Source organism: Pleurodeles waltl, chromosome 4_1 (genome assembly GCF_031143425.1).
Source record: "Pleurodeles waltl isolate 20211129_DDA chromosome 4_1, aPleWal1.hap1.20221129, whole genome shotgun sequence".
In the NCBI taxonomy this organism is placed as follows: domain Eukaryota; kingdom Metazoa; phylum Chordata; class Amphibia; order Caudata; family Salamandridae; genus Pleurodeles; species Pleurodeles waltl.
In genome coordinates, this window is record NC_090442.1 from 241,620,562 (window position 1) to 241,637,603 (window position 17,042).

The 17,042-nt window shown below is 41.1% G+C and overlaps 1 protein-coding gene across 6 annotated transcripts in view; it reads left to right on the forward strand.

Annotated features, from left to right (window-relative positions):
- FGD4 (FYVE, RhoGEF and PH domain containing 4) overlaps nucleotides 1–17,042 on the forward strand; it is a 514,720-nt gene that overhangs the window by 466,574 nt on the left and 31,104 nt on the right. For all 6 annotated transcript variants that reach the window (XM_069228222.1, XM_069228225.1, XM_069228227.1 and 3 more), the window contains exons 8-10: nucleotides 2,301–2,439; nucleotides 13,158–13,216; nucleotides 14,469–14,615. In XM_069228222.1, the coding sequence (XP_069084323.1) occupies nucleotides 2,301–2,439; nucleotides 13,158–13,216; nucleotides 14,469–14,615 (345 nt within the window). The remainder of the gene's footprint in view (nucleotides 1–2,300; nucleotides 2,440–13,157; nucleotides 13,217–14,468; nucleotides 14,616–17,042) is intronic.

A 17,042-nucleotide genomic window follows, 5' to 3' on the forward strand; every position in this document is an offset into this window, starting at 1 on the left:
TGACTCTTTCATAGGAGCCGTCATAGCTACTGGACAGTTCCTGGCCTTCCTTCCGCCACAACAAGTCCAGGACATTCAGGATATGATCCTGAGTTCTCAACCTTGGTAATGGGTCTCGGTGAGATTGACTTTGAGACGTTTGTGCCTCTTAGTATCCTGCTAGCAAGCTAATTGAATATACCAGGTGACATATGTGGGTTCTGCAGTGGAATCTGAAGTCTCAGTGGGCCCAGCAGCTGAGTAACCCATCTGATTTCTTCTAGCTTTTGGAGGTGACTGCAAAAGACCTGAAGTGGTGACTCTGCTGCCTTTGGCACTGTGGTATACCCCTCTCCCTGCCTGACAGTGGTGACAGAAGCATCACTGATAGGATAGAGGAGGCAATCTGGGAGAGGTGGAGATCAGAGGACTCTGGCCAACTGCGGAGACCCATCTCGACATCAACCCATTGGCCTTGTGGTCTATTCACCTAGGACTGAAGGCCTTCCTACCGCCCATCAAAGGGAAGCTGGTTCAGGTTCTCACGAACAATACAACTGCCATGTGGTACTGCAGTGAGTGAACTTGGTGGGGTCATGGGCCCTGTCAAGAGGTGCTTTGCCTCTGGGACTGGTTGTGAACCTCCTGTGTGATTTTTGAATGCCAGGGCAGGTGAGCAATTGCACCCCAAGGCAAGGATGCATCTTCCAGCAGCGGGAAGAACCCTGGCTAAAGCTTTTTGCCACCAAAAAACAACTTGTCACGTCAAAACCTGTGTGTGCTAGAGTTTCCCAGAAGGCTTTTTCTGGGAAACACATTCTGGATAGAGTGAAGCACAGGACTCCTGTATACCTTTTTGCTGCTACCTTCTTTGCCCCAAGTTCTGAAGTTCAAGAATGACTGGACCCAACTCATCCTAATGGCTGCAGAGTGGGCAAGGACAATGGAGTACCCAGAAATTCTAACCATGATCAGTTGTGTCCTGATTAGGCTAACACTTCAGGAGGATCTCTTTTCACAGCAGCAGGCTACAGTCCTGCATATGAACCTGCACAATCTCCACCTCCATGCGTGGAGATTGAGCTGTGACAGTTGACCGCCTTCAATCTTCCTACCGAAGTTGTGGATGTCATCCTGGCTGCAAGGCATTCGTAATGCAAGACTACGTTAGGACAAGTTTGTGGCCTGGTGTAGCACTGATCTATTGCAGGCCTCGTACTTTCTCCAAACAGCCTTTTGATGCCACAGTAGGATCTTGATTTGGTTCTCACTTTTCTCATGGTCATGCCATTTAAACCCTTGTACAACTGCCTGCTACGTCTCCTGACTCTGAAGACTGCTTTTCTGGTTGCAGTTACTTCAGCTCATCACATGAGCAAACTCCTGCAGTCACCCTTTGCCCCCTTTTCCCCAGTGGAGTAGAGGGTCATAGAGTGACATAGCATAGAAAGGTAGTGCAGAAAAGTACTTTGTCAAGGCGGATAATCCTCTGCAATACGATCTGCTATGCACTAGCTAGAATGTAGTCTCTGGGGGGATGAGGGCCCATTCCACCAGGGCAAAGTCTGCTGCTGCTGCACTGGCACGCGGTGTGCCTGTCCTTGACATCTGTCAGGGTACAACATGGGCATCCATGCACATGTTCATGAAGCACTACTGCCTTGACAGGTCCTAGGGGAAACAACATTTTGCCCGTATAGTCCTGAAGCACTTTTTGATCTGAGTTTGTCCCCCAACCCACCACTGTGGAGAGGTTTTGCTTTGGTATCTATTCTAAAAGTGAGGAATCTGCAGTTAGAAGTATCTATCAGAAGAACAAGTTGCTTACCTTTGGTAGCTCTCTATATAACCGCAGATTCCTCGCCACCCATCCTCCTCACCATTCTGTGGAATTGTCTCCTTTCCAGTCTAAAAAGGTTCCAGTCTAGGCACCTGCACACTGATTGGAATTGAGCTCTGTGTCCAAGGGCATGGACAGTCAAGAAAGAAACTGATAGCAGTGAGCAGAGTAGGTGCTTTAGGTGCACCAAGACACCTACTGACCTGCAGCTGCATTGTTGTTAAATATTCTGAATACAGTATGGTGCCTGGGTATTTTCTAAAGGTGAGGAATCTGCATTTGGAGTGCCCACCAGAAACCGCATTACCAAAAGTAAGTATTGTTTTCTTTCTGACTTCTGTTGTGAATTTTGTATGAGGAGTTGCAATATAATTTGAAAAATATATATTTAAAGTAACATTAACTGCTTCTGCAAAGTAGGTATTGGATTTTCACTTGTCTTTACATTGTCACTAACCTGTTACATGTATGTATTTTGCAGAGACAAGAGGTTTGTGGTAGTCTGACCTTGCAGCATCACATGCTGGGGCCGGTGCAGCGGATCCCACGGTATGAGATGCTTCTGAAGGACTACCTACGGAAACTGCCACAAGATTCACCTGATAGAAAAGATGCTGAAAGTAAGCACTATGCACTGTGTACAGAGTATGCCAATATTTGTTGCTAAAACAGAATCTTCATGCTCCGTTTTTAGGCCTCAGCTACCAGCAGCTTTAGCTGTTTGTTCGCAAAACCTATTGCATTCAACGTAATAATTAAACTTCGAGTCAGCCCCTTGCTTATGATTGGTTGGCTTTGTTTACCTTTCATCCTTTCCTCTGATTCAGTGCCCCCCCTCAGTCTTGTGTTTGGCCCACACACTAGCGTTTTGGTCTCTTAGGAATTCAGATAGGATGATTAAGTGCATGGGAGGGAAGGTTTTTTTTCCCTCCATCACTGTGCAGGGTCTTCTCGCTCCTGTCCACCTTTATTTTATTCACACTTTCTTCCAGCAGCTGGTTCTATTGGTGTTTTGGTGTTCTGCCATCTTAAAATGTCTTTTTTTGCCCATTTAAAAATGGCCAACCTTGATTGGCACGCAGCTATGAATGGTTTTGTTTTATTTTAACAAATCCCATTGAAAAATGCCCACCACTGAGCAGTGGAGTAATGTGACATACAATGAATTGCATAGACATAAACGAGTGCCATAGAGTGTTGTAAAGTGGAGTGGCATAGAGTGGAGTAGCTTAGAGCAGTGTAGATTGTTGTGGAGTGTCATAGAGTTTAGTGGCATAGAGTGGCGTAGTGGTGTAGAGTAGATTGGCATAGAACGCAGTAGAGTTTTGTAGAGTGGAGTATTGTGGAGTGGCGTGTCATATAGTGAAGTAAAAGTGAAGTAAAATAAAGTGTCATGGAGGGAATTGCGTAAACTAGTGTCATATAGTGGAGCAGCATTAAGTGGAGTAGAGTGACAGAGTGGATTAGAGTAAAAGGTCATAGAGTGTCATGACTGTCGTAGAGTGGAGTGGCATGGAGTATAGTGGTGTAGAGTGTTGCAGTGTGTCGAGTGACACAGAGTGGAATAAAGTTTCATAGGGTGTAGTGCCATAGAATGTAGTAAAGTGGAGTGTTGTAGAGTGAGGTGGAGTGGATTGTCTTAGAGTAGAGTGTTGCAGAGTGGCATCAATTGAAGTGACATTAAGTGTTGTTAAGTGGAGTACGCATTGTGTGGTAGTGCACTGCCATTAGACAACACATTTTCAAATGAAATGACCATTAGATTTGCACATGCAGTTTACTGATTAAACTATACAGCACACAAATAATGTGTAACAATGGCATCACCTAGTGTATTGATTTGTATGATTCTATTAAAATATTTGTTTTCACCACACGTTAGATTTACAAAAAAATATGGTTCATTTGTGCTTCTGTAAGTCTGATATTTTGTGAAATATTTGCTGAGTTCATTTGAGTCATTTAATCTATCCAGCAAGATTGTCGATAAATCCTCTCTTTGAGGTCAGCAAAAGAAATCTTCAAGCTCCTTCACAAGACAGCGCCTGACATTTGTCTTTGAATGCACAGCAAATGTGACAAGATGCAAACACGTTTTTTAAAGCCTATTTACAAAACGCGAGCACTGAGGAGCAATGTTAAACAGGCTAAGCTCAGTGGGAGGAACAAAGACGTGCTGAACAGCCTAAAACAAATAAACCAACAAATAAAAAGCAAGCAAATGTGAGTCACAAACCAATGATAAACAGTGGGAATAATGCATTCTCAGGGAAGCTTTCAGAATGTCCCCAAGAAGTCTTTTCACAACCAGACGGCACATCTGGTAGGCTTGACCTAAAAAGAAATTGTGTAAAATAGCACACCACTCATCTGTATGGTGCTAAGTAGTACCGTGATATAAATAACGGGAGACAAACATTTGCAATTTAATAGCAAGGTTTTCCATATTTTACGCAGGTGCTAGGTAGGCATTAGATAATGCCTCTCCATTATGAGAGTACGTTATTTACCATATTACACAAAATGTGTGCTTCTAGTATCATGCATAAACGTGATAAGTGAATTTACATCGTGACTCTTGTATCTAGTTAATTATTTCAAAGAAACACAAAAGAACGTCAATTAAAACCAATTAACCATTTTGTAATTCATATATCAGTTTTGAATTTTTCGCAGCATGGGTACTAAAAACTGAATAACTTGCAGAAACGTGTGTTATTTGTGTGTTTTATACATTACTTGCTAAAACTGCTTCTTAAAGATCAGTGAAGCGCTTTCCCCGCAAAGGTCAGTCGTTCACACGCTGTCAACACCTTTATCATATTGAAGCAGGGCCTCCTCCGTAGTCAAAATGTGCTAGCATTGCCACCTAGTGGCTAGACCAGGGAACTATTGCGAAAACTTAAGGGTAAAAAGTACATTTTGTACTTTACGGATACCTTTTACATTGTGTTGTATTAGTACTAGTATAGTCCTTCCGTACTCTTGAAAAAATGAGTTGTATTTAAAGCGCACAAGTATACGGCCCGGATGCGCTATATAAGAAGAGTAATAAAAGTAAACTAGCATTTACAATGCATCGGGTCTCGCGTTTGCTCGTGTTAGAGCCGATCGCGTTGTAAACTCCTAACCCGACTTTTCACCTATCGGGCAAAAGTGCATTTATGCACGTAACCCGAAAAAGTGAAATCAAGTAGGTAAAGAGCTCGACTTCTGCCAAGCGAGATCGCGCTCGTAAATTAGTTAAAAAAAAAGTCCACCAGCCCGATGGAAAACAGCGAGCCTCGCATGTTTTCTGTACTTGGTCGCTGCCTCGAGGAGGGCTAGCCACCGGAAAAGGCATGCCATATGCGTGCCTCGACTAATGAAAGCAAGCCGATTTAATTAGGGAAGCCCACGAACCAATAAAAAGCACGGACGTGAAGTTGACAGGGCTCGGAGCCCTTTTCTAAATACTAAAGCGTCTCCCTGCTTTACGCATGCGCGAACGCATGCAAAGCAGGCTCGACCCTAAAAAGGAGTGTATCTCAGGCAAGGCCCTCGCTGCTTCGGCAATGCATTTCCCTCTTTTACACTTCTGTTTCTAGGCCAACCCAGACTAGAGATGTGCAGTGGGTCACAATTGCTAGGAGGGCTTGTTAGTCGCATGCCTTTTGCTAAAGGCTCTAAGCATGTGACTAGTTATTTTTTCTACTATTCACTCCATTTAGTGCTTTGACTCGTCATTATTCAGCAGACGCGCATGTTCAGACATTTCCTTGGCGTACTTGCAAGGGGCCCTGTGATGAACTATGACGAAGCCTGCCTTTGGTGTTGCTTGACACATCAATAGCCTTAGACAGGGAAGTTATGACATAGTGTTTGGATAAGGATTAGTGCCACATACTTTAAACAGAGAAATGAATGCGTACAAACCGACCGCCCAAGATCCTACCTTGCATTTCCTCTGTCCTCTTGCGGCAAGGATCAACGCTGTCTCCTAACTAGTAAAAGCCCATTTCTCTCTTAGTCTAAATCCCGGGAAAACTGCAGATTTCCTTCTCTATGCAGCGTATATCCACCATAGATTTAACTACTGGTGAACACAGCAAAACCTTAGGAATGTTCCCTCTAAGGAGACTAGTAGGGGAATCTCTACCATTCACTCATGACAGACACTTTTTCAATTTAATTCCACATACAAAAGAAAATACACGATCCCGGTTGACTTTAGAAAATAGGATATATAAAAGAAAAACAAGTAAAAACTGCTTGGGTTAGGGATGATTTGAGGAGAAGTATGGTTTATGGTATGTTTAGAGGTTAGACTTAGGTTTAGAGGAAGGCATGGTGCATGACGGCTTAGATAAAATAGGACATAGGTAGAGGTAGGGCGTAGGTGAACGTTAGTGGTTAGGTTAATGTTGGAGGGATGGTGTAAGGAAGGAGTGAGGATTAGGATTAATGTTAGCGGTGGGGTAAGGGTTAGGCTTGGGGTAAGGGACGAGGTATATGTTGGGTTAAGGGGTGAAGTTGGGGTTAGGGCTAGAGAAATGGGAGCTGTAATGATAGTGTAACACAAGCTGGTGTGGGAGTACTGGGGGTGTCATAAAATGACAGGATAACTGTGCAAACGGTTGGAATTAGGGGCACGAAAGGAGTAATAGTAATGTTTAGGGTAAAGAGTGATGTACGTCTTCGTAGAACTGACAAACATAGTTGTGCAAAGTCTACCCTTCATTTTACCTCAGAACATTTGAACTCTACTTTTTTTGCACTCTGTTACTTAAAATAAAATCAGTTTTTACAGTTACTCTAGTGAGAGTGTGTGTGTGTGTGTGTGTATATATATATATATATATACTGAAAAACCAAAGGTTGAAGGGACGTTATAGTTAGGTCAAAAGGTCAGTTAAAATATACTGTTTTAAATTAATAAATCCATTGAAATTCACCAGTTATAGTTATCTAAAATACCTTTAACTCACGCCCCCACCATGCACAGTTTTGTCATCAATGTTGTAATTTCAGATGTTGCAGTGTTGTTATCAATGATGTCATAGACCACGTCATGATATATGCAATATGTGACGTAATTAGCAGTGCATGGCTAGGGCACAAGTTAGAGTTACTTTAGGGCACGAGTTACATTATTTGAGATAACTATGACTGGTGAATTTCAGTGGTTATGTTAGTTTAAAACAGTATGTTTTAACTCATCTTTCCATTCAACTATAACGTCCCTTTAGCCTTTTGATTTTTTCAGTGAATTTTTAAGGGTTATTTTTAATTTAAAGCAAGATATTACAATTCCTAACCATAATGTCACTTTAACCTTTGTTTTTTCAGTGAGTATCTGTATTTTTTTACTTAATGTAAGATGTCCATCCAATGCGTGGCATGGGGCTGAGCGCTGAGCCTGTGACTAGCCCTACGTCCACCCTCTCCCACCATCACACAAGGCCACCACAACCCCTGCCAGCGCCTCTCCTGGGAGCCAATGGGAATCGGCCATTATTTTACATTGGATGCCCCTGCCCCAGTGCCCACTCCTCTTTTAAAGTTGGGGGCGATGAAGGGAGCCCCAAGGCTCCAGTGGCCCCTGACGAATTCACAAGTAGCACTCACCCAGGGTGCTGGTGGGAGCCAGCTATGCTCCTTTGCTCCTGTCTGGAGCAAAGTTGTGTTTCCTGTCCTGGAGAATTCGGGCAGAGAATTAGATTTGAATACACTGCCTGCATTCACTTGGACTGGAAACAAGACAGGACCCCAGGAAATGGGGTCCTCGGAGCAATGCATCTCTTCAGGCCCTGTGGGATGGGTCCTTAGGTCACTGAATGGCACTGAAGGGGGTTGGCACGTCCCCTTTCCCATCAAAAACAAATTGACCCGGGGGAAGGGGTTGCTGGGGCCTTCCAGACGCTCAGAGAGGGGAGCTTCATGCCTCCTCCTCATAAGGTTTACTTCCACCCAGGGAGGTGGGTCCCTGGAGCCACCGAATGGCTTGAGGAGGGAGCTCCCTCCCCAAAAAATATATATGAGCCCTAAGGGATGGAGTCTCTGGAGCCTTCCAGATGCTCGGAAAGGGGGACTACATGCCACCCTTTCCAAATTTAACAACTGCAGCGTCCTCCTGGTCCAATATCTGCGATGTTTATTTGAAAAGGGCAGAGACCATAATATTTTTTTTTTTTACATTTTACAGCAGATACTTTTAAAGAAATGCATTTTTGACCCAAGGCAGTCCCTCTGGGACCACCAACTATCCCCTGCGGGGTTTGGGTATCTGTACTCTGTAACCCTATATGTTTTTTTAATCTTTTTGCAGGACAGGATCTGAGTCTCCTAATCCTAAAATGCCTGCTGCCACATCTTTGTTGGCAGCCAAGCAGATACTATCTTTTGATCTGGCGGGTATGTGCATTCTTTGTGGCATGATATACTTGCATATACATTTTAAACCTTAATTTCTCAAAACTACTGAATGGGTTTACACCAAATCACAAAAAGCATGCTTTCTGTATCAAAATCTAGCTTTCTGCCAAATTTGGTATAATTCCATTCAGCCGGTTTTGCAATATTGCTGTTCAATTTTCCTATGGAAAATTGCATGGTGAAGATGCGTTTTGGGACCTCTCTTTCTCATCCCCCACTTAACAAATCAACCCAAAGCTATTCAAGAAGCTGCTTCGGTGGATGAGACTTTGTTTTGGAAAGTTTTGTGAAGATTAGTCCAACAGTGCCAAAAAAGCCATTTCCTAAGGAAACATGGTCCTAATTATACACAGCGACGACCCCCACAAAATACAAGTCCCAACCATTATAAAGGTTCAAAAAGTGAAAATGTAAATTGGACTTTTTTCTGCATACCCCAGAGTATGCAACATAATACCAAAGAGGCTGAGAAGGGGTCCTCTTTGCTATACATCTAGAGAGACCAAACCACAGACCTATTTAAGACATTACTTTCATTGAACATTTACTGTCACTGGTCTTCGAACGTTTGATCGTTTATTGGTTTCTCAACATTTCTGCCTGAAGTTACCTGCGTTTCCAACTTGTTCATTACATAGTGTTCTGATACCTACTAGTGAGGTCAGTGCTAAGCAAATACAATAATTAATTAATAAAGACAGCCCGCATCCCAATCAGTGCAGGCACTTAGGTAGTTGATTGTTCCCGAGAATTTTGTTTTTGGGACACAATGAATGAAGAGAAGAAGTCAGCTAGATGGTTTTATGCCTTCGATGTGTTTTCAGTAGAAGGGAATTCTGTAATAGAGATTCACCACTCAGCTCTAACTCCCCAAGTAGTTAGGGCTCTTTGATTCTTCTACCCTTGGACTCAGACAGACCAATCTCTGGAAACCCTGTCACTTTTTTGCTCTACCACCAACAGAGAAGCTATTTAGCCACACACTTTGAGTGTCATTTGTGTATTGGGACTGGTGGCTTATAGGCTTCTGAGGTGGAAAGGTCCATCTTCCTCCCAACCCATAGCAGTCCATCTGATGTAGTACACTTTGCCAGCTCTCCTGCCATGCTACTGACACTGACATTTTAATTAGTCACCTGACTATGTTGCTACCCAAGTTGCTTCTTCTGAAGAGTATTTGGTCATGGTTGAGTCCTATAAAAAGACTGTGCCTGAAGATGGTGGGCCAATTCACCAATAAAGTCAGAAAAGTACAGGTAGAACCCTCTTTTTGATGTTTACAAACATTCCCAAGAGTACACCTTGTAACCTGTACCAGGCACAGGTTCCAGACCTACTCTGGAAATGTCATTCAACTAACAAAGCAGGGTCCTATTATCTGTACAAAGATTTCCATGGTGGAGAACTCTCCACACATGGATCGGGATCACCTGTGCAAATGCATTTTTTTATTCTCAATGGTTAAAATATATTTCCCCAAAAGAGAAATTCCATCCAAAGCTAGTGGTGATAATTTCCCCCTCCCGCACTGGAAGTGGATTTACACTAGACCTTGGTTGGAGCAAAAATCCTATTGTTTTCACAGTAGAAACAGGAAGGAGAGGAGTCTGTGAATGCCCACAAATGTATGTGTTTTTGGGCATGCACATGCTTCCAAGCCTGAATATGCCCTGGATTGCCAGTTGTCCCAAAGCTTGAATGGGATTTATGGGTGAGGAGAACTCCACTCCTGTGGCTTAGAACTCCACACTTGTATATGGGTTTATACCTGCCAAGAATTCCTTTGTGAAGTCCTGGCAAAGTAAAAAAAAAAAAAAAGTAGTCAATTACATTGTAAAGCTATATTTATGACCAAATTTACCTTTTGGAATTTATTTATTTGTTTTAGAGAGAACTCGATTACCCAAGGGTGTCCTGCTGCTAGCAAACTAATACCCTCTATACAGCAACTTGCATACTCAATGGCTCTGGGGAAAGTCTATGTAGACAAATGGGGTTTGAGAACCATAGATATTTGGCTGTAAGCGTAACTTGGGTGGCAGTCTATTCCGTTCCTGAGCTGTAGCCACAGAAAAAACCTGTTCTCCCTATCTTGCTCTGTAGTATTTGGGTATCATGATCAGACAGGTGGAAGTCGAGCAAAACAGTCAGGGAGGAATATATTTTTTAAACATATCTAATATATACAAAGACCCTGCTACTGGGTAAAGAACCTCAGTGGCAGCTCCCACTGAATGGGAGTGGTGGGATGGGGACGATTGTTTTTTTAAAAATTATTATTAAAAAAAAAAAACACCTTGTCCACTGGGTTCGTCTCCTTGCCATCCTGGAGCACACAAGCTCCCAGACTTCCCTCAGCCAATCATGAAGCTGCTATCACAGCATGACAGCAGCCCCATGATTGATTTGATAATCCTGCTTCGGGCTCACAGAGAGAGTGGCACCCTGTGCATTTTTTCTTCCCGGCTGTTCAATACAGCTGGGTGGAGGAATGCAAAGTGTGCATGTCTGTTTGGCTGGCCCTACACAGCCGGCCAAACAGACATGCAGACCTAAAGTGCCCAAATCACTCCTCCCTCCAGCCCTGCCCCGGTCTATCCTGCTGCCTTAGCTAAAAATCAAATAATAATGATCTATTATTTTTATTTTATTTTTCTTCTGCTGAAAGCAGTGGAGCGACGTTCCTCTGCCTTAGCGGAGGAGCCGCCCCTGAAGGACCTTATGAACCATATGTTTGGTCTGGAACCAACACTTCGTTTGCACAGGGAGTTAGTATGACTGTAACTGGCGAAGTAAAGACGAGACATTATCAAACATACTCCTCCCAAAAATCAACCTATTGGCCACATTCTGTATGAGTTGCAAGCTCTTTATAAGGTAATCCGGATGTCCAACATAGGGAGCATTGCAATAGTCTAGTCAGTTTAAAATCAGGTCTTTGCACCAACAACTGTCGAGAATGTTGAGGAATAAAAGGGAATATCTTCTTTAGTTGTTTCATTAGCAAGAAGCACACAGACATTAACCTATTAATATGATACTGAAACAGGGGTTTGGTATTAATGTGAATACAGCCCTTTATCCAGTAAAGATGTGCATTGTGATGATTTGTCAGCATAATGTACCTGTTTTTACATGATGGAAAGTCTCATTCACAATGGTATTTGAACACTTCTTTAGTTGTGTATTTGGTGTCATCAAAATCTATGTCACTCATCTGGTTGCCTTGTAAAGTAGTCTTTATTATTATTTTTTTTTACTAATTTAGTTGAAAAGTTTCCTATAAAAAAAAAAAAAATCTAGTTGATCCCATGGCCATCTGGTCCTATGTACATACTGAAATGCTTTTCCTATATTGATCACATTCCATAACATACTTGTAAAATGCACATTCCTCCTTGGGCCTCTTGGTGCTGAAATAAGATGTTAATTCTTACGCAACTCAATAGCACTCATTTTATCAACCTCAGACGGATGTACAGCTGAGTGGGCCTACTAGAATCTAAATACGTGAGCAAAAGGTCAAACGCAGATTCGTGGAGTGGATGCATTAGTCCACTGAGCCACCCAACTTAATCCAGTAGATTAGAATAATTCCCCATCATCCATCTTCTCAAAAATCTCTGAAAATGTTTACCTTGGCACACTCTACTAACTTGATTATGTCTCTTGTAAGTTAAAGATGAGATGCCTTTTCTGAGTGGCCATTCATAATTCCAAAATAACAATGGGCACCAGAAATTGATCCATCCATTTTTGTGTGGTGGAAAGATGTGTCTGTGTAAATTTGCAATGCATCCAGTGCCTATTTTTAGTGCTCTGCGTTTTAATTAGTTATCCATACATTTTCCCTTCCTTATAGAATGCATAAATATCTACTCTGTCAAAGTGAAGAGCTGTGTCCTCAGATGCAATCTATAGAGGATGCCACATGAACTACACCATATGCACTAGTCTCTTCACATCCGCTTCAGGATAAACTCAGAGTTTTGACAGCCATAGCTGGATGCTTCCAATTGTATTAACCATCATTGCTGCTACCTTTTCATATGTTTCCTGCTGTGCAATTTTCCACGCATTAGATGGATATAAGAATGTGAAATGTACTTGTTACAATATCTTGATTTTAGTGCAAAGCCTCTTCTTTTAATAAGAGCCACCCGCTAACCCCATAAAGCGCCCACCTAGAAATGCCATCATGTTGCTGTTGTGCTGTTGTTAGAAACTGGGGATGAGGTATATAGGCTCCACAAGTTGCAGGGGATGTGCATCTGCTTTGAACTCTTGTGTACACCTATGGCACTATTCATAAGATTGAGATAGCTGTACACATTCTGGATTACATTTCCAGAATTTATTAAAACATATGAGTAATATCTTCTGTTGCATTCAGCTGTCTTTCTTAAACCTCTGATTCATCTCTTGCGTCAGATAGGTATGATCTCTATTAGAATAAAGCAAAACATCCACTCCATTCGAGGTCACCATGATCTCTTACTCTCTGAGAGACATAAAAAAGCAAAGAATAGCGTTCTCTACACACATGCAGGTTGCTAAATCCCATTTTATTCTAAAGTTTACAATATGGCTGATGGGGATGTATTGTGCTCTAATTGCACAGATAAGGATGTTCTAATGTGTTTGTCCTTCCAAAAGCATTGCTCTTGATTACTCATATTCAGGTCTTCATATTTTAGACGGCTGATGCTTTGTTATGAACCCTGGGAGGTAACTGGGATGGCTTGTTATCAGGAGATATGTATGTTGTGGTAGGTTTTGCCCCATTGTGCACTTTCATGTGTTACTGAAATTAATACAAAATAATTATAGAAAAGTGCTAACTCTTTTTCTCATTCCACAGTCAATTTTTCAGAATATATGGTAAATTCTTGGTAAACCTATATTACATTCCTCTTCTTTCTAGAGTCCTTGGAAATCATTTCTACAGCAGCAACTCACTCAAATACTGCAATCAGGAAAATGGTATGTTTTTAGTATGACTTAAAAATAATATATTGTTATACAGCACATACGTACTACCACATATTGAAAGTTTTACTAGAATGTTCATATGGAGACACCATAAGTGCTAAAACAGAGATATTAATCAAAGGCAATTTGCACCAAGACGCATGTGCTTTAATAAGTATAATGGCAAGGGATTTCTGAGGTAGGCGCTACAGGCGTTAAGTGCCTATCTAATATCTTCTGTCTGCTCTCATATCAGGTTTATTGAACAAGTGACTCACTATGGACTGCAAATACAGTAAACCAATCCGTGAAATGCAGGCTGTACTGTTTAACAGTTGCCTATGGTTTTATTTTTTTATTTTTTTTAAAAGCCACAAAGGGTAACAACAATATCTTTCCATTTCTTAACACTTTCACTAACTGTTTCCGTGTTTTTGATTTCTTTTGCATTTTGTTCAAGATGAAATTTTACTTCTAGAAATCATTAAGAGTAGCACGATCTTTTATATTTTAAATTCTCTTCCCTGAGGGTTTGTTGCTGTGGTTTGTTGCAGGGGATAATTTAAGGATTTCCTCTTAGAGTAAAATGTGTCCTTGAGTAATGCTATTGAAGTTTGGATACTGTCATTTCAAATGCATATGTTGGTGTTAGTGCTACTTCTGTAATTGTTTACTAATGATTCTTTAATGACTCTTGCTTTGGACGAATGTTTTTGTTTCACACGGTCTCTAATTTCTTTTAAATATCCAAAGGCAACAGTTATGTGTGTTTAGCTTAGTTGCCCACAGATATAGATTTTAAATTTGCTGTGATTTTGGTAAGAGATTACTTGGAATATGTTTGGGAATGTTGCATACTAGGTTGTGGGTGTCCACAAATGTTTTCAAGTAACGCCATTCAGGAATACTCATAAACCCCCTCACAACACTAAATTTATGAAAGAAAAAGTTCTCCCATAAAGAATTATTTGTTCACAAATTCCATTTGCAGGTGTAAAATTTTACAAACTCTAATTTTGTGAAGCTTACTTGAGGTTTCAGTTGAACTTAAGGAAACAAATAACGTTAAGTACAGGGCACTGCACATATCACTTCATCCTACTCTTCAGGTTGACACATTTTACAATTTCTAGTATTTCATATTGAATTTTCATTAAATTGTGCACTTATTGAAAGTGAATTTTCACCATACCTAAAGTAATTACCTAAACAAGAAGCTGTTGTGTATCATTATTATAAAACCTTTCCATGTTTTAATGTGTAGGAAAACTTGAAAAAGCTCATGGAGGTGTATGAAATGTTGGGAGAAGAATATGATATTGTCAACCCTTCGAATGAACTCATTAAGGAAGGAGAAATCCTTAAGCTTGCTGCACGGAACACATCTGCACAAGAGCGGTACCTTTTCTTGGTACGAATGAGGCTTCACATTTTATGTTTCTCTTTATCTTTGGGCGATAGAACGTTAATTGTGAAAGATCATTTTTTAATTTCATTTTTTATGTGTTTTTAATTATGCAAATGTTGAAGTAAGAAAATTATTTTAAATGTAAAATGTCCAGCATAAGTAGCAAAATGATAAATATTTATATATATATATATATATATATATATATATATATATATATATATATATATATATATACACACTGAAAAAGTTACAAATTAAGCTATAGCTCTGGCTCAGCATGTAAAACCACTGAAATTTGTTCTGGTTAAGAATGCACACAACACTCTCCATAACTCATGGCATCCACCATGACATTCTCCTGTTTGTGAAACTGTCAGTGGCAGCCGGTAAGAACAAATCACAGAGGGGTGGGAGTGGGGAGGCACACACACACATACACACTCACCTACACCCATGCATTTATATGCAGACATGCGCACACACAACACTTGCTAAAAAATATACATACATTCATACATACACGCATACACCAAACAGTCAATAGAAAACAACACTTACCTACCGCAGCTCTTGGGAAGAGAAGCCTCAATGGTGCCAGGAGGGTTGGGATGTCAGTCAGATCCAATGACTAGAACACTTTTCTGTCTAGCAAAAAATAACATAGTTGAAAGGCCCAACACACATGTAGCCCCTATGATAGTTTACAGGTGTGAGCCATTCAAACCTTGCACTGATTTACTGTTGGTGTAGTTCTGTGTGGATGTTACTTTGTGTTTACGTTTCAAACATGGAATTAGGTCATTCATACCAAAGGTCTGCAGAATCTTACAAAAGCAATAATGGGTGTGGTGGCACATTTACGTTTCCTATGTTGTAACCTGTTTTATTTAATTCCAACATGCTTCGTTGTACAGTGGCTTCATCCATATCGAACAATAGAAACAACAGCCACTCGTAATATGATATAATTCATATTTGTATAGCAATATCCCTTAGGTGTACCCTTCAGAATTTAAATGTATTTTAAACCCATGTGAGTTGGTAAGTGGGACAGACAAAATCTGGTCATCACTACAACTGTGAACACTCATTGTGGTAAAGGCTTATGGGAGGCTCTTGCCTCTCCAGGTGCATTTTAGTTTCCCGAGACGAACTCTCCTTGACCATTTTTGCCTGCACTTACCTCCCACCAGTCCTTAATATCCTTGAAAGGAATGAAAGTCTGGTCACAGTACTGGAGCCCCCATCTGTTCCATCCTCCAAAAAGGCACAAGGCTGAATTGGATGATTCTGTGCTGGGTGAGAGAGGCGCTCAGCCTATGGCTGTAGTTAAGAGAGGCTCATGAACGGCAGCCACCAACTAAGATCCCTGGGTACTGCTGCAGAGAGATCCCACTGACTTGTAAGCTACCAATTGTGCAACTTTTACAGTTTTGCATGGTGGGATAAGGTGGTCATTCGGGAGACACTCAAAGGAGCACCAATTGCATTAAATGTAATGATGGGTTGTTCAGATAGTAGACCATCAGGGAGGCTCTGGCCACTTTGTTTCAATGATTTCCCTACATCCAATTCTGTGAAAAACCTTGCAATCAGATTCGACCAGCATCTCCCTGTAGATGTGGGGATGCAGTGAGTGTGGTCTAGCTGTACATTGCTCCTCAAAGCACTCAGAAATGTGTGTCTTTTTAATCCTCAAAACATGCCCCAATCAGTAATTTGTACCTTAATGCTGTCTTGCCCGGATTACTCTAACAGTATCTATCTAAGTCTGTCAGACTACCCAGTGAGAATTTGACAGGGAACTCAGGATATGGTGGTACAACTCGTCTTAGGTTTCCAAAATTTCAACCATGTAGCAGTTTCTCGGAGGGCTCTCCACTGACCCCCCAGCGTCACCAAGGAATCAATTCAGGACTTTTTACATTGAGACATGCCCCTTTATACGCCCAGAACTACATTCTCATACGATATCTTTATTTCTTATCTAATCCTCAGATCATCTTTTTCCCTTGCTATCATATCTCATTTTAAAAAAAGCCCATGGTGGGAGTGAGTACCCCCCCTTCACCCTTTGCTGTGACAACTTGAGGATTTCTCTGCCTTCATTAAAATATTTTTTTTTCCTCTCTGTTTTTCTTCATGTCTCTTTCCCCTTGGGTATTTTTGCGTTGTTTCATTGTTCACTTACTAGTGACAGTTGTACTTTATAAACAAATTATTAATCAAATCAATTCAGTTTAGTAGCTGATAAATCTTAATTCAACATCAACTAGAGAGTAATATAGATAGTTGATAAAGCATGCCAACAGCATAACCACGCACGTAATCTTGCTCATTCCTACTCCACCTTCACAGCACAGAAAGTATTTCTGTAAACTTTAGTTTTTACCTGGTGGGAAGTTTATATGATGCATACCTAAATTC